The sequence below is a fragment of the Narcine bancroftii genome, chromosome 5 (assembly GCF_036971445.1).
Source record: "Narcine bancroftii isolate sNarBan1 chromosome 5, sNarBan1.hap1, whole genome shotgun sequence".
Taxonomy (NCBI): Eukaryota; Metazoa; Chordata; class Chondrichthyes; order Torpediniformes; family Narcinidae; genus Narcine; species Narcine bancroftii.
The window spans coordinates 236,479,492-236,504,519 of NC_091473.1; the positions used below are offsets into that span (position 1 = coordinate 236,479,492).

The 25,028-nt window shown below is 42.1% G+C and overlaps 1 protein-coding gene across 1 annotated transcript in view; it reads left to right on the forward strand.

Annotated features, from left to right (window-relative positions):
• Window positions 1-4,093: 4,093 nt before the first annotated feature.
• Window positions 4,094-25,028, forward strand: part of timm17a (translocase of inner mitochondrial membrane 17 homolog A (yeast)) — a 33,199-nt gene continuing 12,264 nt past the window's right edge. Inside the window, exon 1 of the mRNA XM_069941737.1 lies at window positions 4,094-4,279. Coding sequence (XP_069797838.1) covers window positions 4,272-4,279 — 8 coding nt within the window. The 5' untranslated portion in view covers window positions 4,094-4,271. The remainder of the gene's footprint in view (window positions 4,280-25,028) is intronic.

Sequence of the window (25,028 nt, forward strand, 5' to 3'; positions counted from 1 at the left end):
AAATAAGGGATGTGTGCATTTTCAGAAGAAAAAAAACATCCTTTTTGCTTTTTTTTCCAGCTATTTTAAGGTACAAGGTAAGGAAATCTTTATTTGCCATGTGAACTGAAATATAGTAAGAGGCTTCATTTTATGTGGTATCCAGGCAAAGGTAACAAATCAGAAACTAAATAGATAAATAAGTGAAGGAAGCAATGTGACAAGAATCAAACAATGCACGATACAGAAAAAAATACAAAGAAACATAGTGCAGGAAATGGAGTAGAGTTATAAAAGAGAATTGCCTTGGAACCCATTCAAGAGTATAACAGCAAAAAAGAAACTGTCCTGGAATGTGGTGGTTCATATTCTCAAGCACATGCATCTTCTTCCCAACTGAAGGCATGGGAAGAAGAGGAGATTATGATAACAGTAAGAAGTGTCCTTTAATGTTTTAGCAGCTCTTCTGAGACAGAAAGAGTTGTAGAAGATGGACAGGAGCTGCATTTACCACTCTCTGCAGTTTCTTGTGGTGTTGAGCAGACCAGATCCCCAACCAGTCTGTGATGCATCTGCACAGGATACTTTCTCTGGTGCATCTGTAAAAGTTGGTGAGTGACCTTCGGGACATGCTGAAATTCCTCAGGCTTCTGAGAAAGTAAAATAAAGTGGTGCGCCTTCTTGGTTGAAATTTAATAACAGCGACTGGATTTCAAAAGAGTCAATCAGATGCGAAGGTCTAAGAATATGTTCAGGCACTAAGTGAAAACAGTTGTTTTCTCAAATTGCTTTATCAGAATCAGTAAGATATCTGATAGTGCCTAAGTGCTCCCAGTAATATTGGAGCATGCAGGATGACAGAACTTAATGGGCTGGGGAACCCGTTTCAACAACTGAACTGTCATCCATATTTCTCAGTGTATCTTGCTTATTGCCAATGCTTCAGTTAGCATTAATGCAATACTTCCCAGCAAAGGACAGAAAAAAATACTTGTCCTTCCTGAAAGTGAATCTGGCAATTAACAGCCCCCAGTGGAAACACATTTCAAAGAGCAGGGCACTTGCATTTTGTAACTCTATATTCCTGGCCCTCTTTGGATATCATTCTCTGTGCAACCTTAGTAACGTACCCTTTAGGAAGATGAAGGGTGTAATCTTTGCAATGGAAAAATAATCCCTTAGTGTTAGGACAACTGGGAAGTATCACAATTCATTGGTTTGCAATAGGCTTCACATTTCCCTCCAAAACAAGTTTCTGTTTCCAGTCAGGTGCTGCCTGCTTCCTCCCATACCTTGAAGAAGAGCTCAGGCCTAAAATGTCAGTAATATATCTTTACCTCCTATGGATGCTGCAAGATCTGCTGAGTTCCCCCGACATTTTTTCTTTCCTTTCTGATCCAGCTCCCGACTTGTTTGCCTCCATCAGTGAATGAATCTGATATTGAATTCAACATGTGAGGGCATGCAATTCACCACACAACAGCAGTGAGTGAAGTTAAAGTCAAGTCAAGTTTATTGTCATCTGACTGTACAAGTACAACCCGTCAAAACAGTGTTCTCCCATCCTCAGTGCAAAGCGTGCAGACACATAGCCTCAGTGCAAAAGGAGAAGTTGTTCAATCTGACCATGACTTCAGCCAGGTGAACGAGTGCATTGATGGAGGAGAGCTAGTTGGATCTCAATTTTATTTTCTCATTTCCATATATGTTGATCTTGAGCTCAGACAGAAACATTTGACTCTGAATATATATGACAAAAAAATACAAGTTCCAGTGAAAAGATGAAACTTCACATGTAAGAAGAATCTGTGTGAGACATCTTAGGGCTCTTGAGAAACTGAATTCAAAGGGGATGGAGGAAAGGGAAATTGAGTGGGAATAGCACAGTGTGCTGTCATGGACTTTATCATTATTTTGACTTTAGATTCTTTACAGTGGATGCCTAACAGAACAACTTAGTCCCAACAAATTCACATTTTGTCCGATGATGAAACTGGGGAAGCTTCTTGGGTCTCCCACAGGCCCATGTCAGGGTTGTTTAGTTCACTGCTCTGGGTTTCAAACCTTGAGAGATGGCAGACCCCGTGGCCAAGACTCTGTGAGGCTGAGAATGAATTGCTTGGTGTGTAGCTTTGAGGAGGACTTCATGCTGAAGTATTAGATTATGCAGGTGGAGATGGAATTGACTACTATACATACAAAGAAGACCAGGCCCACGAAGCTGATGACTTTTGTGAGTAAGGAAAGCTCTGGAGAGAACACCTCTTCTTTGGCTTGGCTTCACGGACGAAGATTTATGGAGGGGGTAAATGTCCACGTCAGCTGCAGACTCGTTTGTGGCTGACAAGTCCGATGCGGGACAGGCAGACACGGTTGCAGCGGTTGCAGGGGAAAATTGGTTGGTTGGGGTTGGGTGTTGGGTTTTTCCTCCTTTGTCTTTTGTCAGTGAGGTGGGCTCTGCGGTCTTCTTCAAAGGAGGTTGCTGCCTGCCGAACTGTGAGGCGCCAAGATGCACGGTTTGAGGCGATATCAGCCCACTGGCGGTGGTCAATGTGGCAGGCACCAAGAGATTTCTTTAGGCAGTCCTTGTACCTTTTCTTTGGTGCACCTCTGTCACGGTGGCCAGTGGAGAGCCATATAACACGATCTTGGGAAGGCGATGGTCCTCCATTCTGGAGACGTGACCCACCCAGCGCAGCTGGATCTTCAGCAGCGTGGACTCGATGCTGTCGACCTCTCCCATCTCGAGTACTTCGACGTTAGGGATGAAAGCGCTCCAATGAATGTTGAGGATGGAGCAGAGACAACGCTGGTGGAAGCGTTCTAGGAGCCGTAGGTGATGCCGGTAGAGGACCCATGATTCAGAGCCGAACAGGAGTGTGGGTATGACAACGGCTCTGTATATGCTAATCTTTGTGAGGTTTTTCAGTTGGTTGTTTTTCCAGACTCTTTTGTGTAGTCTTCCAAAGGCGCTATTTGCCTTGGCGAGTCTGTTGTCTATCTCATTGTCGATCCTTGCATCTGATGAAATGGTGCAGCCGAGATAGGTAAACTGGTTGACCGTTTTGAGTTTTGTGTGCCCGACGGAGATGTGGGGGGGCTGGTAGTCATGGTGGGGAGCTGGCTGATGGAGGACCTCCGTTTTCTTCAGGCTGACTTCCAGGCCAAACATTTTGGCAGTTTCCGCAAAACAGGACGTCAAGTGCTGAAGAGCTGGCTCTGAATGGGCAACTAAAGCGGCATCGTCTGCAAAGAGTAGTTCACAGACAAGTTTCTCTTGTGTCTTGGTGTGAGCTTGCAGGCGCCTCAGATTGAAGAGACTGCCATCCGTGCGGTACCGGAGGTAAACAGCGTCTTCATTGTTGAGGTCTTTCATGGCTTGGTTCAGCATCATGCTGAAGAAGATTGAAAAGAGGGTTGGTGCGAGAACGCAGCCTTGCTTCACGCCATTGTTAATGGAGAAGGGTTCAGAGAGCTCATTGCTGTATCTGACACCTAGAACACCTAGAATCAAATGAAGACATCATGGGTGGTTTAAGCTGATCAGGAGAGGAAGATCAAAATAGTCAGGGCAATTGGGTTGCACAGGCAGACATTTCTATAGCGACAAATGTTTATTTAATATTAACTTTGTTTATCTTCCCAAATGTACCCTGACCTCTGATATTTCCAGAGTTTCTATTTTTATTATTAAAGATGAACCAAAGTCTGATTCATGAATGATTTTTTTTCCCTTGTGACATTCTTGTTAGAATTTGAATGCTTTGAATTTTATTCTTGCTTTTAATTTTTAATTAAATTTAGAGACACGATGAGTAAGAATGGATTACAATCCTTGGTCAGAACTGTGAAAGAGAGAAAATAAGCTCGTTAATCAGCAGGGAGGGTGGAGGAGGAAAGTTGCGGATCAGGTAAAACTGGGGTGACCATGGGGATAGCAATACGATCAATGAATGGGAGCAGTTAGAGAGTGAGAATCAGAAAAAAAAGAATTGAGAGTTGTGAAATGCAGAGCAGAGCAGGAAGATGAGCCTGCCAAGTTAGTCTGGGCACGGAAGAAAAGCAGAGTGAAACACGAGAGGCTCCAGATGCTGTGATTGTAGTCAACGCACTGAAATGTTGGAGGAGCTCAGCTGGGCTTTTCAGCATCTAAAGGAGACAAAGATATATTTCTGACATTTCAGGCCTGATCCCTTCTTCAAGGAAAAATCAGAAAAGGTAGACGCAGGATATATCAGAAAAGACTCAACAATGGGGAAGGAATCCAGACCAACAAAAGGTGTTAATTGGATATGAAAAGGTATGTGAGAATTTATCATGTCTGTGTGAATGGAGACCAGGAAGGGATAGATGACAACGAAAGATGGGGTTGGGGTTTAACGAGACCCAAAGAAGTCGATATTGATGCCATCTGGTTGGAGGGTGCCCAGTCGGAAGACGAGGTGCTGTTCCTCCAGTTAATGAATACTCACAGTCTGGAAGTACATGAGACCAAAGACAGACATGTTGGCAAGGGAATGGGATGGAGAATTGTACACAGACTGAGATGTCAAGTTACCTAGAATTCATTATTAAGTCCTGAAATGGGTGAATGGATACACAAGGTTGTTCTGAACATCATTAGGTTCTTTCAAACTGCCGTGTAAAATGGGGTTAATTTGCCTGGTTAGCACCCCAGTAGCATGCAATTAGAAAGAATCTGACCCGGTCAACCCCATTGGAATCCAACCGGGTCCCTCACCTACCTCAGAGGTAGTCAAGGGAACCCAGTTAAACTTACCTAGGCCACATCCACAGGCGATTTGAAAATGAAAGTGGCCGACCCACTTATTCCGGTGATGCCAGCGCTTGCGTGGGTGCGTCACTGGGCGGCCAGCATCCAAACATCTGGCAGTACTTCCGGTGAGTATGTAACGTGTGATTGCGGGGGTGGGATCACAAGGTTGGTGATTTAATGGGTAGATTCTGCTGCAATTTAAAAGGTGCTTCCACCACCCTCTGCCCCAGAAATCACACCTGGGTCCCAGAAGGGCTACCGAGGTGCCGACAGACTGATTGATCCAAGTGGCAGGTAACAGGAAACTCAGGATTACAGCTGTGGGTTGGATGCAAGTGTACAGCTAGCCCCACAATCTGCTTTTGATTTCTCTCTCGTGGAGGGTACACAGCATGAACGCTGTGCACAGTATGAACGCTGCACGGAGTACAGTAACTTGAAATAACTGCAAGTGAGTTTCTGCTTCATCTAGAAAGACTAGTTTGGTCCTTAGATAGTGGGAAGGGAATGGGTGGAAGGACGAGTGTTACATTGCCTGCATATGCAAAGGAAAGTGCTGTAAGTAGGAGGACAAGTGGTGGAAACCAGGGAGTCACAGAAGGGAATTGTCCCAGTGAAATGCTGAAAGCGGTGAAGAGGGAAAATGTATCTGGTGGTGGAATCTCTTTGAAGAAGATGGGAATTGCAGAGAATGGTGTGATGAATGGAGAGTCTGGAAGGTGGGGACCATGGGAACCCTATCATTGTTTCATCTCAGAAGAGATGGGATGCAAGCAAGAGGAAACGGAAGAGAATTGGTCGTGCTTTATTAGCAATGATGGAGGGGTAGCTAAAGATCGAGAATAAAGAAGATGTTTCAGAGGCCACATCCTTGCATCGTTTCTACACTTGTGAAGTTTGGTGTAACTGAACTGCATCTACAATGTTAAGTGAAGCAAGATTTAGTGGAGACCAAGACTGTAGTGGTCAATGTCAACTCAGTTATTGTTTGCGATATTGAATTATTCAAACTTCTTAATTCAACTGAAGTTAATCAAAAAGTTGAATCTACATAGTTATAGTATTCTTTATATTTAAGAGTAACTTATGTAGAGCTCGTCGAAAGAACCAAAGACTTGTTGATCCAAACCAAGGCTTTTATTAGCAAAAGACCGGTGGCCGACAAGTCCGGAATGATCCGACCTGGCTAGGGACACAGACAATAGGTGTGGCCAAGCTCTCAGCCAATCGCTGTAAGCACAGTCTAGATACAGTAACTGTATACAATATGTACATTGGTGATAGATCTGTACTATCACAACTTACTATGAACATTCTCTCCTGCAGACTTAATATAGAGTAACACCGATTCTGAATACTCAAATCATTTCACAGCCCTATTTAAGAGGACTGAATAATTTATGTTCTTCTAAAGAGATGAAAAAGCGGAAAATAATAGAAGACTGTTAAAAAGATATGTTTATGCCAATACTTGATTCACTGTCAGGACACACATGGGTTCATTGCAGAAATTGACTTTTCGCACTTCCTTGCACATTTTTAAAATCACAGCGTTCATTTTTGTAATTTAGTGACTGGACACTGCTCAGAGATTACAAGAAAAAAGATAGTATCACTGAAATGTCTATATTTGGGCATTTTCTCTGCAACTCAAAAGTTCATTCCTTTCCCATTTCAAATTATGGGAAGGAGGCCAATTCACGGTCTTGCTACCGCTGGTAAAATAGAAACAAGAAAAAAAGCAAATGACATGACCGTTATAAAGCAGGAGAAGCTCAGGACAGGGCAAAAAGTAATGTGAGCATTTATTTTCCTTTGGATTACATTGAAATCATGGATAAAATGCTACCATAAATTTGCACTTTCTGACACAAAGGCAATATAGGAATCAAAACAAGGTTTTTAATAGCAGTTGATCTAAATCTTTCTTTCTTAATACTTTTCATAAACAATGCAGCTTTCAAAAGAAGCAAAAAGTCTGGCGTATCAAACCAAAAGACAGATGGCTCAGTTATACAATGGGTATTACCAATCGGTTCAATCTCCGTTGTCACATTTCATACTGTGATAGTACAGATTCTATCACCAATGTGTATATGTACAGATTGTAGTGTAGGATGACTGTGATTGGCTGAGAGTGTAGCCACACCTACTGACAGGTCTTAAAGAATTGCTCCTCGCCAGACCAGGTCATTCTGGACTGGTCTACCTTCTTGTGATACGCTCCAGTCTTTTAGTTAATAAAAGCCTTGGTTTGGATCAACAAGACTTTGGTTCTTTTGATGCGCTCTACACATACATGATGGATAATTGTTACTGGTGGTGATGTTTTCCCTTTTTCACTAATAGATAACAAGAATTTGAAGCAGGGCCAAGCTAAATTGATACTGAGGATTATGTGCTTGAAGTATTAGGGGGTAATGATTGACTTGCAAAACAAGGATCGGGTAAACGTGGCAATGCCACAGAGGTAGCTGAAGATCCAACTAAAGATGACAAAGAGAATTATTTCAAGAGAAAATGTAGAAGAAAGTGAGATTGAAAGGGTGTAGCAAGTTACAACGAAATGGTAGAAATGATCTTGTCCCTGTAAAGAGAATGGATGAACAAAACAAGCATGAAAAGTGATGGCAAAATGTGGATGGTAAAGTTTAAACATTAAAAGTTTATTCTTCAATGATTTCTGTTCCTTAATATATAAAAGTAAGATTAATTATGTTAAAATAATATTATATCATTATTTTTAAGTGAGTGCTGGGGTAAAAGATTCACCACAATCTTACTGATGGAGCAGAAACAGTGTGTCAGAAAGTGCAAATTTACATTCTTATCAGAGTGAAACAAAAAGCCAAATAGAGCTTGCAGTGAGCTGACAGTTCTATAAATGACAAATGATGTCTTGCTAAGTATTTTATTTCTGTATTTATGCCTTTAATTAATGAACAATGGCTGAATTTAAAAAAAAAGAGAATATCAGAGGGAGTTTCAAACATCAAACCGTAGAACACGACGGCACAGAAACAATGAAGGAGCTCTTTGATAATACAAAATGAAACACAAAAATCTGCAGACACTGTAATTGTAATGAAAACACAGAAATTCTGGAGGAACTCAGCTGGTCTTGCAGCATTATTAGGAGGTAAAGATACGTTACTGATGTCTTGGACCTGTTCCTTTGAAGAAGGGCTCAGGCCCGAAACAACTGGTCGAACAAAGTACAATCTGCCCCATTAACTATTCATTTCTTCACAGGTGCTCATATATGCAATTTTTAGTATTTTATTGGTTATTCAGATGTCCAACAAAAAAAAAGTCTCTGCCTTAGAGTATGAAATGGTCATGAGCTAAAACTTGAGTAGAATTAAATATCATTCCTGAAATTTGAAATACAAGGAGTTTGTAGACCCTCTATTTTAAGATACCACTGCTGCTTCTGTATTAAAAATAATCCTGTATTCTACATTTAAGAATGCTTCCTGTGGGAATATGCTTCAATCTTGTCAGCTCAGATATCAGAATACTTAAGTAAACACCAACTGCTGATAGGAAAAAAAATAGACCATCTTTGTCACTTACCTCCGTTTGGTTTTGCTGCAAAGATTAGTCTGTTAATGAGTCATCTATTTTACACGGCACTTTAAACAAAATTATTGCAATTGAAGTTGAAACCTAGATCCTTGGATTTTTTAAAATTTCAAATAATAATTGTAAAGATGTATTAGCATACCTGCACAGAGAACTGAGAAAGGCAGAAAAATGTTTGTGAACTGCCCTGATTTTCCACTCCTGATTAACTTTGTCTTCTTAGCCTCAGATTTTTCTATGATTTCAGCTTGACTATCCACTGAATGTGTCCATTTAAGAACATGGAATCATATACAGGACAAAAGTTCTTTTATATTATTGTTACATTTCCTTTCTCTTCCTTAACCTTTAACTTTCTGCTTCTTTAAAGTTGAATTCTCTCCCTCAACCGACTTGTCGCATCAGATTCTTTCTTTACAGAATGTAAGAGCAGCAATGAAAGAATGTGCACAATTTTTAGCAGCCATGGGAAATTGTGATCTTGGGAATATCTCTTTGCATTGATTGTCATTGTGTTCCTGTAAACAGGACATTCTGGCTATTCACTGCACCTTATCAATGTTAACTGCCCAGACCCATTCCTAAGGGAGAAGATTAACATATCAGTGCATCTGATCTGAGACAACATAGATTTAAAGTCCTGCTCAACTCTGAAGCCTGTCTTTGATCTATTTAATTGATTCCTCTCCAAAGTTTGTTAATGTTTTGCAGCAGGATATCATCTATATAATGGGTGATTGACACCTCTGGGGGAAGTTGATTGGATGTTAATTGCATGAGATTAATTGGGGTAGAGACCGGTATGTGTTTTGTCTTCTTCTTTGGCTTGGCTTCGCGGATGAAGATTTATGGAGGGGGTAAAGGTCCACGTCAGCTGCAGGCTCGATTGTGGCTGACAAGTCCGATGCGGGACAGGCAGACATGGCTGCAGGGGAAAATTGGTGGGTTGGGGTTGGGTGTTGGGTTTTTCCTCCTTTGTCTTTTGTCAGTGAGGTGGGCTCTGCGGTCTTCTTCAAAGGAGGTTGCTGCCCGCCGAACTGTGAGGCGCCAAGATGCACGGTTGGAGGCGAGATCAGCCCACTGGCGGTGGTCAATGTGGCAGGCACCAAGAGATTTCTTTAGGCAGTCCTTGTACCTCTTCTTTGGTGCACATATGTTTTGTGGAAACTGCCAAAATGTTTGGCCTGGAAGTCAGCCTGAAGAAAACGGTCCTCCATCAGCCAGCTCCCCACCATGACTACCAGCCCCCCCCACATCTCCATCGGGCACACAAAACTCAAAACGGTCAACCAGTTTACCTAACTCGGCTGCACCATTTCATCAGATGCAAGGATCGATAACAAGATAGACAACAGACTCTCCAAGGCAAATAGCGCCTTTGGAAGACTACACAAAAGAGTCTGGAAAAACAACCAACTGAAAAACCTCACAAAGATTAGCGTATACAGAGCCATTGTCATACCCACACTCCTGTTTGGCTCCGAATCATGGGTCCTCTACCGGCATCACCTACGGCTCCTAGAACGCTTCCACCAGCGTTGTCTCCGCACAATCCTCAACATTCATTGGAGCACTTTCATCCCTAATGTTGAAGTACTCGAGATGGCAGAGGTCGACAGCATCAAGTCCACGCTGCTGAAGATCCAGCTGCGCTGGGTGGGTCACGTCTCCAGAATGGAGGACCATCGCCTTCCCAAGATCGTGTTATATGGCGAGCTCTCCACTGGCCACCGTGTTTTGTCTTATGTCCCATTTAAATGCAAATTCCTTTTGTCAGTCAGAATTTAGAGGGCTACACCTGCACAGGTATATGCGTGTGCGCATTATACAAAAATATTTTTACACAATTTATGATTTTCTGTACATTATATGTGAGTGCACATTATATATGTTTGCGCATTATATGAGTGAAAATCTTTGGCTTGGCTTCGCGGACAAAGATTTATGAAGGGGTAAGTCCACGTCTGCTGGAGGCTCGTTGGTGACTGACAAGTCCGATGCGGGACAGGCAGGCACGATTGCAGCAGTTGCAAAGGAAATGGTAATACAAAATAGACAACACAAGTGCAAGGGTCAGCCAAAATACAAGCTTCAACCAGAAGCTATTGAGGAATATAAACAGTCTGGACCATGAGTGTCACATGTGGATCTACAACAGGCACAATATTTCAACACTACATGGTACCTGTGGGTCAGTTAGTAGGAAGGCTGTCATCCCATGACTAATTTCTGCAACTATGTTCATAGCTAGTTCCAGGGACAACCTATGAAGAGTCTTTGGTCTCCTGGTGTCTCCTGTGTAAATGTTTCCCCACTCTGGAATGGACTTTCAAAGTGGAAAAAGCTATTTGTTACATTAAAAGAATTACTATAGAAAGTTGTGGTGGAATGATCGAACATTGCCACAAAACATAAACTTGAGGCATAGAACATTGCAGCAATGTTTAGGTCCTTCGGTCCTTGATGTTGTGCTGACTTATATATTCCTACCAAAAACCCAAAACCCTTCCTGTCTTGTAACCTTCTATTTTTGTTTCATCCATGTGCCTATTTAAGAATCTCTTAAATGCCCCTAATGTTTCAATTTCCACCATGATCTCTGGCAAGGCATTCAAGACACCCACAATTCTCTGTAAAGAACTTAACCCTGATGTCTCCCCTAAACTTTCCTCTCTTCACATTGTACAGCTGACTGGGCTGTTGCTATTCCCACCCTGGGAAAAAAAGGCTGGCTGTCTATTTTATCTATGTCTCTCAGAATCTTGTAGATTTCTATTAAGTCACCTCTCTTCTTTCTTTGCTTCAGAGAAAAGTCCTAGCTCTGCTAACCTTGCATCATAAGGGTTATTTTCCAATCCAGGCAACATCCTGGTAAATATCCTCTGCACCCTCTCCATAGCTTCCAAGTCCTTCCAATAATGAGGTGACAGAAATTTGTAAAGTTGCAACATGACCTCTTGAATCTTGAACTAAATCCCCTGACTAATATGCCTGGCATCCCATAGGGCTTCTTAGCAATCCTATTATCCTGCATGGCAACTTTGAGAGATCCCACAAACCATGACAGAGTCTCTGAACATAAACACTATTACATGGATTGTAAGGAAGCTGTCAAGTCTTGTTCAACAACTTTGAAGCAAGAATGGAGGTAAGGTGGTTCAGACAGAGTAAACATCACTGTGAAGGCTATATGAGAGAATTTGTGGAATAAGTCAGTGAAGAGAAGATGGAAGAGTAGAGACCCCTCAGAATTATTTTGCAAAGATTGATTAAAAAAAATTCTACAACATACATACATATAGACCGCTTGCTCCTGGTATTCAATGCAAGAGGATAAGTTTGAAGATTTTCCTGAAGTGAATATCACAATTGTAAAAGAACAACCATCACATAACATTATTGATGAAAGTCAAGATCAGACAACATTATGCACTCCAGAGGTGGATGATACTCTAACAAAATCTGCTATATCTGTGAATTCCAATTAAATAACAGCAGTGTTGTTCAAGTAATTGCAAAGAGTGGAAAGTCTTGGGACTTAATTACATTTGTGGAAGTAGAAATACATTGTTTCTTTTAAAAAGTGGATGTGGTGAAGAACATGAAATCAAGGATGTGAAAAGTTATAGTTAATTTAAGAGAATTAAGAATCATTAGGATCGTGTCGTGTTTCTTGGCTCCCACAATGTTTGTAGAAAGTTCCAGAGTTGTCTGTGAGAGCTCTTGACTAAACTACACCCACTGCGTTTGAGTTCCTTGTGCTCCACATGTAATATAATCTGCTATTGGGTTTACTGAGCACACAAAATTTACGATATGTCACTTAATATAGAAAAAGAGAAGACAAATCAAAACAGTTCACAATGCTTTGTGTGCTAGAATCAGAAGCAAATATGTATAATAAAGAAAAAGTTATATACTGCATTTGTGCTCTGATTTGTCATAGAAATTATCTCCATTTGGAGGTAGTAATCATTGGTAAGGATGAGTTGAAAATTAAATATTTAGAAAATTGCACAGTCATAACTTGGAACATGTGTATTTCGACACAAGCTCAGATCTTGGAATAAATACAACACATCCTCTGTGCTCTTTAAACACACTTCCAGTGGGACATGTATTACTGTTTTAGCTACTGAAATATCAATGTGTTTACAAGAAAGTGCTTCACCAAATCTCCACAGCTCCAATTTAGCTGCTGTCAAATCCATGTAAATAGGGGTCATGACTCAGTACATATCAAAGACCACTGGTGTCTTATATATGAACAGCATTATTTCATTGTAAATGCTTGTGACATAAGACAACCTCTATAGCCAACATATGGGGAGAATTTTGCTGACACAATGTAACATTTTAATATACAGTAAAATTCCCATTATCCGAAATTCAAGGAACCAACAGCCTTAAGCAATTAGCAAAAAAAAATCTCAGAAAACAAATAGATAAAAAATACAAAGGTTTAAAATTGATGCTGTCGGACTCTGGCTTTATCCTGCCCTCAATTTAGTCTATGTGTCGTCTGAGTCCAGCGTGCTCATTGAATGAAGTGATAGGAGAAGGTATTCGGTTCCACAATCAGTTTATTACACAGCACAAGAATAAAGCTTAACAGAGCTCAGGTTCAATCGTTAGTTCATAGGTCACCTGCTCAGTGAGCTATTCCCCAAGATTGACTCCTACTGTCCAGTCTCTTCTGTTTATATAGATCAACATTATTACACTGAACAATAAGTTGGCTTTCTTTGCTAAATTCCTTGCATAAGATTTATCTCAAGCAATTTCCTGCTCTGGAGTTATCTAGGGTGTAGACCTCCCATCTTAATCCTCAAGGCCAGAAAATCCTGTTTGCTTGATCAGAAATCAATTCATACCCCATATATTTCTAATTATTTCTTTGCACTCATCTGGCCATAGTCTGTTCTACTCAACACCTCCTTATGCCTTAACCTTCCTACTGAATTGGTTTATACATTTTCTTTGTCTCTGACATTCTCAGTCATGGTTCTCGTCTGGCCATAGTCTTCTGTTCTACTCAACACCTCCTTATGCCTTAACCTTCCTACTGAATTGGTTTATACATTTTCTTTGTCTCTGACATTCTCAGTCATGGTACTCTTTGTTCTCGTCTGGCCATAATCTTCTGTTCTACTCAACACCTCCTTATGCCTTAACCTTCCTACTGAATTGGTTTATACATTTTCTTTGTCTCTGACATTCTCAGTCATGGTTCTCGTCTGGCCATAGTCTTCTGTTCTACTCAACACCTCCTTATGCCTTAACCTTCCTACTGAATTGGTTTATACATTTTCTTTGTCTCTGACATTCTCAGTCATGGTACTCTTTGTTCTCGTCTGGCCATAGTCTTCTGTTCTACTCAACACCTCCTTATGCCTTAACCTTCCTACTGAATTGGTTTATACATTTTCTTTGTCTCTGACATTCTCAGTCATGGTACTCTTTGTTCTCGTCTGGCCATAGTCTTCTGTTCTACTCAACACCTCCTCATGACTGAGCATTCCTACTAAATTGGTTCATACATTTTCTCTCTTTTGTATTTGGAGGCAGCAAATTCTACAAGTACTATAATCAGCCAGCTTTGCTACATCCTGTGGCTGTTACTTAATTGCATTAATATTTTCCTTAAACAGTATAATTGAAGTAAATAGTAAATTGTTACATAGTACTGGATTAATGAATACATAATGAATAGTACATAGGCATATTTTCTATGATTACTTAACCCCTTGGTTCCAATAGTCCCCCTTTTGGTCTCATGAAAATGAGACCAACCAAACCAACCGTTAACTTATGGGACCTCAGGAGTTTTGGCAAAGACTGGCATCCCCGACCCCTTATTAAACTTAACCTCATAAACTTGGCCATTATGAACACACTTCAGTCCAGTGGGGGCCCCAACAGTGTTCAGGATAGTCAGTCCAATCTGCAAAGTACTGTTCAGATTCGTTATGGGCCCCCCAGGCTGACCGCAAACACTTTGTACAGTTGTTTCCTTCTCCAGATCCTTCAAGGGATAGGAACAACATCACCCATAGTCCCCACATAGTGTTCATCACAGCCCCCTAAATTCTGTTGACTTCGATATAGATATATCACTTCAAATACTGATGTACAGTCACCGTAATCCAATAGTCTCTTTAAAGGGACCCGTTAAAAAATTCTTAGTCCGTAGTTTCTTCACAGGGTCTCAGTCACCTCCGTTCGAATCTGTTCCAGTGTCCGTGTTGGTGGGTCCGTTGCTGCACACTGACTCCAATGAAACCACGTCTCTCCTTTTCCCTGTAGTCGAACCGCGTGGGACGTTCTTTCCACCGCTCTGTAGGGCCCTGTCCACCTGGGCTCCGACCACTTTCTCTTGATCACCTTTAGCAGAACCCACTCCGCAACGGATGGTATCGGGGTTTCACCTTTCTGTTCGGTACTTGTAACCTGTTGTGAAAAAGCTGATACCAGAGCCGTTAGTTTATCATAATAAAGCTTACATTTCATTGGACTTACCTCTTCCTTCGTGGTCTGAATCCTGGCTCCAGGTCCCAGAAACTGGTGACCCGTTTGCAGTTCATACGGAGTAAATCCTGTCACATAACTTACCGAACTCCTTATTGACATCAATGCCAGGGGCAGCGCATCCACCCAATTTAGTTTGGTCCGTGCCTGCACTTTCCCGATCTTACCTTTTATTGTTTGGTTCATCCTCTCTACTTTCCCTTGGGATTGTGGATGGTACACCGTTCCAAAGGCATGTTTTAACCCCAACATCGCTTCTACCTCCTGTAAATCTTTACTCTTAAAATGACTCCCATTATGTGACCTGATCTTCCTAGGAAATCCATGTATAGGAATATACTGGTTGATTAGGAACTTAATTACTGTCTTTGCATCTTCTCTTTTGGCAGGGATTGCCTCTGGCCAACCTGTGTACACATCTACTGCTACTAAGAGGTATCGATATCCCCTTGCCCTCTCTATCATGTCCATGTAATCAATTACAATTTCCTGGCCTGGTAACTTAGGCAACGGAAACTGTCCTTCGTGAGGTTTCACAGTCACCTTGACATTATATGTTATACATACCTTACATTCTCTGATATGATTCTCCACCATCGCCGGCAGGAAGGGGTGCCACCAATGTATCAAATACCTTTCTTCCCACAGTGGGTTAACCCATGCGCCTCCTCCAGGAGGGGTTTCATGAGTCCAGATGGTAATACTGGCCTACCGTCCATTGATCTCCACAGTCCTTGCTCTTCGGTTGCCCCCCTTTCTTTCCATACCATCATTTCTTGGGGTGATGCCTTCGCTTGTTCCTGAATTATTACTCCTACCTCACAAGGTGGCAATAAGTCATGTGCCGTTCTCTCTGCCTGCATCATAATAAACTGAGGGCCGTACCCTGCTGCCCTTTTTGCGGCCGTGTCCGCTTCCTGATTTCCCCGAGCTACCATTGTATCTGTTTTATCATGGCCCTTATATTTAATAACTGCTATTGTCCTTGGTTTCAGGAGGGCCTCAGCCAATTTCCTAATATCCTTCTCATGTTTAATTGGGGTCCTTGCTACTGTTAAAAACCCACTTCTAATCCATTGACTAAGCTCAACCTGTATTGTCCTTATCACATATGCCGAATCTCTATATATATTTACCTCCTTTCCTTCTGTCCATTCTAATGCTGCTATCATTCCCTGTAGTTCGGCCAGTTGTGCTGACTCCTTTCCTCTCACTGTCCCTGTAATAATTTCTTCAAATCCTTCTGTAGTTTTCCGTACTACCGCATAGGCGGCTTTTAATCCGTCCGTGGGGTGTCTGTAACAACAACCCATCTGTAAATAAGGTTTCATCTGGTTCTCTCAAGGGTGTAGCCTGTAAATCAGGTCTTATTTTAATATCCCTTAGAACCCTCTTATCAAAACAGTGTGGTTCTCCCTCTCCCATATTGTCTGCCATGTTAATGCCTTCATGGGTAAACGTAATATTTGGAGCATTCAAAATCTTTTCCAGTCTCGTCTGCCTCAGTGATGTCATTGTAAACGCTGTCAAGCTCACAAATGCTACAATACTGTGTGTTGTTAATACTGTCAGGGCATGTCCCATCACTATGTGTGCCACCTTTTGTAAAATTTTTGCTATTCCTGCTGCATGTCTCGTACATGGTGGGTGTCTGTCTTCAGTCAGATCCAGTGTGATACTCACATACATGAGCACACATCTTCCACCCCCTTTTTTTCTGAAAAAGGGCACCAACAATTGTGTGTGCTTTTTCAGAAACATCCAAAAAGAAAGGGTTTCTATAATTTGGAATTGCCAAATCTATAGCGATTGTAATGGCTTGCTTAAGTAGAATAAAACTCATCTCAGCCTGTGCAGTCCAATCAAGTGTAGCTCCCAGATTCCTCATCCCCTGTTCATTCACTAAAGTTCGCAGTGGATGTGTCAACTCACCATACGATGGGATAAACTGCCAACTATAACCTGTCAAGCCCAAAAATGAAAGCATTTCCTTAACTGTCTTTGGTTTTGGATGATGTAGTATCGCTGTTCGAAGCACAGGGGATATCCCTGTGCCTTTCGCTGAGACCATTCTTCCTAAAAAGGAGACCACTTGTCTGCAACATTGCAACTTTAAACGAGAGACTTTAAAACCTGCCTTGAACAGCTGCATTAGCAGGAGCCTTGTAGCCTCCAAACAGGAGACATGATCAGGTGCTGCCAATAAGATGTCATCTACGTACTGGATCAGAACTACCCCACCTGGCAGTACTAGCCCCCGCAGCTGTTCTTTCAAAACTTGATTGAAAATCCCTGGGGATAAGATAAAGCCCTGCGGGAGTCGAGTATAACGTAACTTTAAACCTCTATACGTAAAGGAAAACACATCTCTAACCCGTTCTGCCAGCGGCAAACAAAAGAAAGCATTTGCTAAATCTATACAAGAGAACCACTTGTGGTCTGGAGTTAAAGCAATCATGGCGGTATATGGGTTTGGTACTGGAACTGTGGGTGTTCGTACTGTGGGCCATCCGATATTTGCCTGTGCCCTGTGCCCTGTTTCGGAACAGGTAAGATGGGTGTATTCCAACTCGAACATGAATGTTCCAACACCCCTCAGTACATTAAGGCATCAATGGTATCTGCCAGACCCACCTCAGCCTCGGGTTTATGGGGATACTGTGTCTGCCAAATGGGAGTAACTCTGAAAGTTCAAAGGTTATGGGATCAACCTGCTGGCAAAAACCCACGTCTGCTGGTCCCACTGACCAAAGGTCCTCAGGGAGAGAATCTAACAGAGGCAGAGTTGGGATGATCCATCTTTTCTCTACCATGAAAGCATTCAATCTGTCTATGCTCAAGGAGGACCCGAACATTTGAAGGGTACAAAATCCTGTACGCCTGACCAGATAGAGAGAATTGCACTGCCGGTATTTGAGTATCGGACCAGTCTCTCGAGGATATCAAGTTCCGACACATCGGTCCCAAATCTTTTCCCTGGTGATTAGTGCCAATTGCAAGAGTGACATGAGGAATGGCCTCACCGGCCATCGCATACCACTCCAGCTGCTCAGATGTCAGTGCAACCGTAGCGGCTACTCCCTCCTTTCCTAACACTATGTAGTCTGAATTAATCTCCCATTGGATGCCCTCTACCCCTTCATAAAAGGCATGCTGATAAATTTCATCCCCATCTCTATCGTAAAAGAGGGTAACATGGAGGGGGTCTGAGGGAGGGGTATACGGGTGTAACGTCTGGATCCTCGGCTTCCATTGATTATAAAGCTTTCGCAGCCCTCCCTTCTGTGGGTCCTCCGGTTCTAGCAGTCCCTAGTAAATGTCAGCCCATAGTCCCTCAGACGCAGATCCTCCAGCGGCTGACAACAACGTCTGAGAACTGGAACAAAGCGTAGTTAATGAACAGTTCATTGAATATCCATTTGGAAAGGTGACCTCTATTCTGCTAGGTCCGCAAAGGATCGATGCTCCACACCTGACCAGCAGATCTCTGCCCAAAAGATTAGTAGGGCACATTGCCGACAGAATATATTGATGTGTGAAAGTCTGTCCTGCCACAGAATTGACTAGTGGTGTAGAAAACGCCAGATTTTCTGGTGTACCCGAGAACCCTACCCTATCAACTGGACGCTAGAGGATGATTTTTTTTTAAATTGAAACTCAGCGCCGGTAAGTGTTGAAAATCTGGCACCCGTATCTACTAAAAAGGATACTTCCATGTCCATCACTTTAATCTGAAGGAAGGAGTCTGCCAACCTAACCTGCTTTTGGGTGCTCGGGCCCCGTCACTGCTGGTAACATTGCTCCTCCTCCGTCAGCAATGGGAATTGTCTCGTCGGAGCGAGAGCAGCATGGGGTGTCTGATGTACCAGGGGTGGCACTGACGATCTCTGGGGCTGGACCCAAGGCTCATATTGTGGTGGTCCATATCCCCTTCCCCCAGTGCCCTGAGGACCCCATGCTAGGGGGCAGTCTCTCTTCCAGTGTCCTGGCTGACGGGTGTCCAAAACATATGGCTGGCTGCATTCGTGGAACACCCCGACCTCTCCCTTTTACTTGGAATTACCCCATTGGACCTCCAGTCCTGCCCCCATAGGTGGGACCCGGTACCCAATTTGGGGCCGGGTGCCAATTCGTATCATTCCCTTGTGGCGGCTGCGGTCGCTGCTGAATCATCTGGTTTGCACACTTTGAGGGATTCTTTTTTGCCTCATTGGCCTTTTTCCTAGCCTCTTCCAATTGGAGCTTAAGGAGTTGCACTTGTGCAGACTCCGTAATTTGTTTGTCCTCCTCTTGCTTAGCCCTATAACGCTTCATGTGATGGGTCAAATGTTTTTCCCATTGCTCAGTCAAGCAACCAGGAATATCAGGGTTATTCTCTAACGCCTCCCTGACTACAGCTGGCAACCCATTCGTTACGGCAGACCTAAATAGTGTAGTTTGCAAGGGTCCTGTGGCTGGGTGTACTCCGGCTTTATCCGTCCAACTCTCTTTACACTGGCTTAAAAAAGTCGAGATCTCCTCATCCTCCTTAATGGAAAATGTCAGGGACTGCATGACACCGGGGCGAACGGGAAACTTATCCCGCATTGCACCTCCTAGTGCTGTAGCATGTTTTGCAAATGGTTCGGCATCAGGGCACACAGTGGTTCCTGTGACCATTTCTACCTGCTGTATTTCCCACAGCCCAAGCTGTTTGCCTAATAATGCCCTCCAGTCTCCTATTGCTATCTTATGTTCCATCGTATGTTGGCAGAACTTTCCCATCCACGCTCCGCCTCCCTCAGTAGGAGGTGGCATTTTATCCAAAACACAATTCATATCGGTGAACGAGAAGGGTTGATACCTTTCCCCAACTTGCGGTCCCTTATAAATTAGTGGCATCTGTCTATATCTTTCTGGGAGACGTAATTCCTCCCGGCTTCGCAACTCAAATCCCGAAGGGGAGCGAGCGCTTCCCTGACCCTGTCTTTTATGTGTGATCATTCTTCCCCTAATAGTGACCAGCTGTTCCTCATCCTCGCTCTCCACACTTACACTCACTATCTCACTTTTCTCGTCCCGAACTCTCTCCCGCTGCCATTGTACACTCACTGGGTCACCTCCCCTCATTGCCTCCTCTTCTCCCTGTTCTCAGTTGTGAGGAGTGGGGGTGGAGTGATCCTCTGACATTCCTAATGAGAAGGCATTCTCAAGTGTCTGTTCTTGCTCTCTCTCATTTGTCTTTTCCATTCGCATACTAGTTTCCCTTACTTTACATACATCGTTCTGTGTTCCCTTCGTCAATTCGTTTATTGTCTCCACACTTTCCTGCACAACTACTTTAAGTCTCTCTTTCACGTCCTGGAGTTCTTGTCCTGTTAATTCAGTGACATTCACTACTCCCTCATTTATCTGCATCACTGGCATCTGGGGAATCGGATAAGGTGGTGGCAACGTCTCTGGTAACTTTGGATAGAGCGGGGCTGATGGCTTAACCTCCCCTGTCACCTCCTTCCCCTTTTCCTCCTTTGTGATAGGGGATGCCTTTTTTAGTAGAATGCTGAAGGTTTGTTTCCACAGCCATGCAAGCCAATGTCATATTATGTAAATTTGCCTTTCTTTGTTCCTTCGCTTCCTTCCGTTGTTTAAATTTTCTTTTATTCAAGATAGACCCTTGTCCCTTTTTCTCGTGTTCCTGTACCTCCTTTGTCGCCTCCCTCTCGGCTTATCCTAGATACCATACATGCCTAATTTTTTCTAATCCTAGCGGCACCTTCCCCTGACTCTGCAGCTCTCTCCATATCTGATCGTACCGTTTCATAGCCTTTACTTCCTCTCCCTTCGGTAGTCCTCCCATTAATTGGCTCCTTGTTTTTTTCCCACAGATGGAGGAATCCATACACATCCCCCATACTCCTGACGTTCCCCTAATTCTCCTTCCATCTTTCGTTCCTATCTTTTTTCCTTCAGACCTCGTAATTCAATGAGTCTCTCACCTGGTAGAATTTCGCCGCCCTTCAACCTTCTGTGAACCTTAATGCTTTCTCGTAACCACAAAAGAAAAACTTAACACAATATATAGATCAACCAAATAACTCATATGCAATACTAAAACAAATAACTCTTATGCAATACGAAAACAAATAACTCTTATGCAATACTGAAACAAATAACTCTTATACAATACTAAAACAAATAACTCTTATACAATATGTTAACTAAATGGCCAAGACATTTAACTTTTATATCTATGTCTCTACTAGGGGACTTTAACCCCTATTCCTCTAGGGGGCCTCTCCAGAGCTTACCAAATTTGTGAGATTAATCCATAGATTTACCTACTCTACAAATAGTATTTATCTCCCTTTAACACTTAAAGGGCTGGAAACATGAGTGATTTTCAAAAGAATTGTTTAGAGATAATAATGAAATATTTTTGTGAGTAAATAATTTATCCATCAATTGTACACCCATATAGTAAGAATTTGAAATCTATAATCTTGGATGTATTATTTGTTAAGCTTTAAATATATATTTAAAAATTTAAATTTAAAGATCCAACTTTCTATGGAAGTTCTTAAATAGTTAAATTTCCAAAAAGTACCGTCATTAGGATTAAAAATACTGGCCAAAAGTGGCCATGTGGTTCGTGTCCTAATATGCAGTTATGTTATTTCAGATTCATACAAGAAGAATTGCATTCTTTCCTGATGTAACAACTGAAACTGGAAAAGGATACGGGTGGACTGTAGAACTATTTATCTCACTTTCATTCCACATACACAAGTGGTTCATATGAATTTGGTTTAGGTATATCGTATTAGTACCATACAAGTGTTTATGGATCTTGCTCTTTATTCTTTGATGTAATTTGGTAGGAAAATCCTACTTAAAGAATTAAGAGCATCACTGCAAAAGAATTTTCATCTGGATAGCATCTTCAATAAAGAGATCTGATGTCATTTCAGATTAATATTGTAAGAATGATATACTTTCCAAATGTAACAAGAAGTAATAGTAAGGTGAATTATAGTAACATCTATCTGTTTAATATTCCACATTCCACTTTGTAAACACATCATATAATTGTCGCATTTTTGGCAATATCATCCAATTGTTCAAGAAGGTGGTTAAATGTAAAATATGTGTTCTTCCTTTTGAGGAATGGAAACTCCTCAGTAGTCTTCACATCACAAATTTTTAAGTCAACTTCAGAATTCAATATAAATGATCAAATATCAAGAAGGTAAATTGAATGTTTCCCTTCATTGCTAGAGGGATTGAATTTAGGAGCAGGGAGGTTAGGATGAAACTGTACAAGATACTGGGTGAGGCCACATCTGGAGTCCTGCGTGCAGTTCTGGCCTGTTTATTTGAGGAAGGATGTACTGGCTTTGGAGATAGTCCAGTGGGTTGCACCAGGTTGATTCCAGAAGCTAGAATATGAGGAAAGACAGTGCATTTGGCACTGTACTTGCTGGAATTTAGAAGAATGAGAGGGGATTTTATATAAACGCAAAAAATTATGAAAGGCATAGATAAGATAGAAGTAAATATGCTGTTTCCATTCGTGGGGGAAACTAGAACTAGAGGATTCGGAGTGGTAGATTTACGATGGAGATGAGGAGGAACTACTTTTCCCAAAATGTGGTGAATCTATGGAATTTGCTGCTCATTGAAGCAGTGGAGGCTACTTCAGTAAATAATGGATAGATTTATACATAGTAAGAGAATTAAGGGATATGGGGAAATGGTAGGTAGGTGGAGATGAGCCTATCATCAGATCAGCCGTGATCTCATTGAATAACAGAGCAGGTTTGACGGGCCAGATGACTTACTCCTGCACCTATTTTCTATGTTCTTATGAATAGTGATTGTCAGTCATTTGATAATGGGGATATCAAAAAGTTTTATATATATTTGTTCTCATTTGAAAGCTGTAATAAGCTCATGGCAGCCGTTAGCAAGGAGACAGACAGTCTGAATGACTGTCTGGTTGGAGCTCTTCTTGCAGATGTTGAAGAGCCATGAATCAGGGAGTGTGAGCAAACAATAAATCTGCAAGGTCCCTAGCACTGATAGAACTTAATTTAATTTGGCTCCATCAGACATTTCTTGGAACTAAGACCTTGCAGTGGTTTTAACGAGTTGCTATAACATACTTCATCCTATCTATGTTTATCATCTGAATGCAAAACTGGAACAATTCCCAGTGAGTGGAATTCATCTTAAGTAATAAAATTGAAAACGATAATTTCAGTTAATTGACTTGTGTCATACACAAGTGCAAAAGAGTCCCAAAAATTAAAAGAGGAAATATTTTTTAAAGACATTTGAAATGACATGGTTAAATTGCATTCTTGACAAGAATCTATGCAGTGTTTGAAAAATTATTTCTCATTGCATTTTCAAAGAATTTATTTGAAAACAGAATTAGATTTTTAACAATTTAATTTTCATGAATGATCAGATAAAAATGGAAAGATAACTTTTAAATATTACTTGATATAATATCAAGTAATCATCGAGGGCTCAGTAGTGGTGAGGGTCAAGAACTTCAAATTCCTGGGTGTCAACATCTCCAAGGATCTGTCCTGGAGCCTCCGTGTTGATGCAATCACAAAGAAGTGGCTATACTTTGTCTGAGGAGATTTGGTACGTCACCAGAGACTGCCTGTCTACAACATTTTTGAGCAGTCAGCAGAAATTTATTATTTTTTTAATAAAAATATCCCTGTAGTTAGTTATAACAACAAATACATTTTTAACCTACAAGGCTAAAACTCTATGTTAATTTACTTTTGAACCTTCTAATGTGCTCCGATCAGATCTGTCATATTACCCAATTTCAATAACACTCCAAGTCACAGAGTTACGTCTGCACGCGCTTCAAGCACGCATGGTTGTTTTCATTGCTGCTGGTGTTGTTATATTTGTCAGAATTACTTTCAGAGTTACTTGGGGAGGAGGGTGTGGAGAATGGCTGGTGTATTCAGCCCATTGCTTTCTTGATGTATGTGCACACCTTCCGTCCGATGTGCCCGGTTGAATGTCCGGCTGGGGAGATTCTCGTCAGTGCCGGTGGGGATACTTCCCCCCTCTATAGTTGCCAGTCCCATCCCGGGTTTGTCACCAATGCGTTGCCCTCGTCTCCACTGCAGCACCGCCAGTCCAACCCAACCTTGCCCCACTTTCCCTTCTGTCCTCCGTGCTCCCGATTCTGTTGTGATCCACATCAGCCCAACGCGCTGCAATGATGTCAAGGCAGCGTGGGCGGGACTAGACCACTGTCCCAAGTAGCTGGCTTTCGCTGCTGGACGGCCATCATTCAGATGGCACATTCAAGTGCCAGAAAGCCGTCCATTTTGTGACCTAAACGTGCCAGCTGAACTCCGCTAGCCGTGCCTACAGGCGCATAATTTTCCTCAGGACACCTAAAAGCAGCTTTAGCTACAATATTGTGGTAATTAGTATGTTTCTTACCGAATTTTAATTTTATCCACATGAATCTAGGTAAATGTAAATACATTTAGGCGTGCATATGATATTGTAATTTAAAGGTCAAATTTTAATTTTGGTAGTTGTTTATCTCCCTACTATTGCTATTACATTCAGTGATATACAGCAATTACAATGTACGGGTAACATTAGTACAAAAAGCATTGTATGGTCTGGTGCGGGAGAAGGTCCATGGGTGGTGGTGGGGGAGGCGGGGTGCACCTGAGTTACTGCATTGGGCGACACCAACCCTAGTGACACCCCTGTGTCTGAGATTGTGAGAACAGACTGTAAACATCACCTCTTCCTAAGTAAAACGTGAAAGTCTGCAGATGCCGTGGTTGAAATTTAAAAAAAAAACATCCTCCTGGACAAACTAAGCCGGTTCAGGGCGGTATGGGTTAGTGCAATGCCTTTAGAGCGCCAGACATCAGGACCGAACTGCAGTTCGAATCCCGGGCTCTCTATAAGGAGTTTGCACGTTCTCCCCGTGTCTGCATGAGTTTTCTCTTGGGGGCTCCGGTTTCCTCCCACCGTTCAAAACATACTGGGGGTGTAGGTTAATGGGGTGTAAATTAGGGGAGGGGCACGGACTCATGAGGGGAAATGGCCTGTCACCGTGCTGGATGCCTCCATTAAAAAAGAATGTAAAGTATCCTTTATCTAGCAAATATAAAGATAC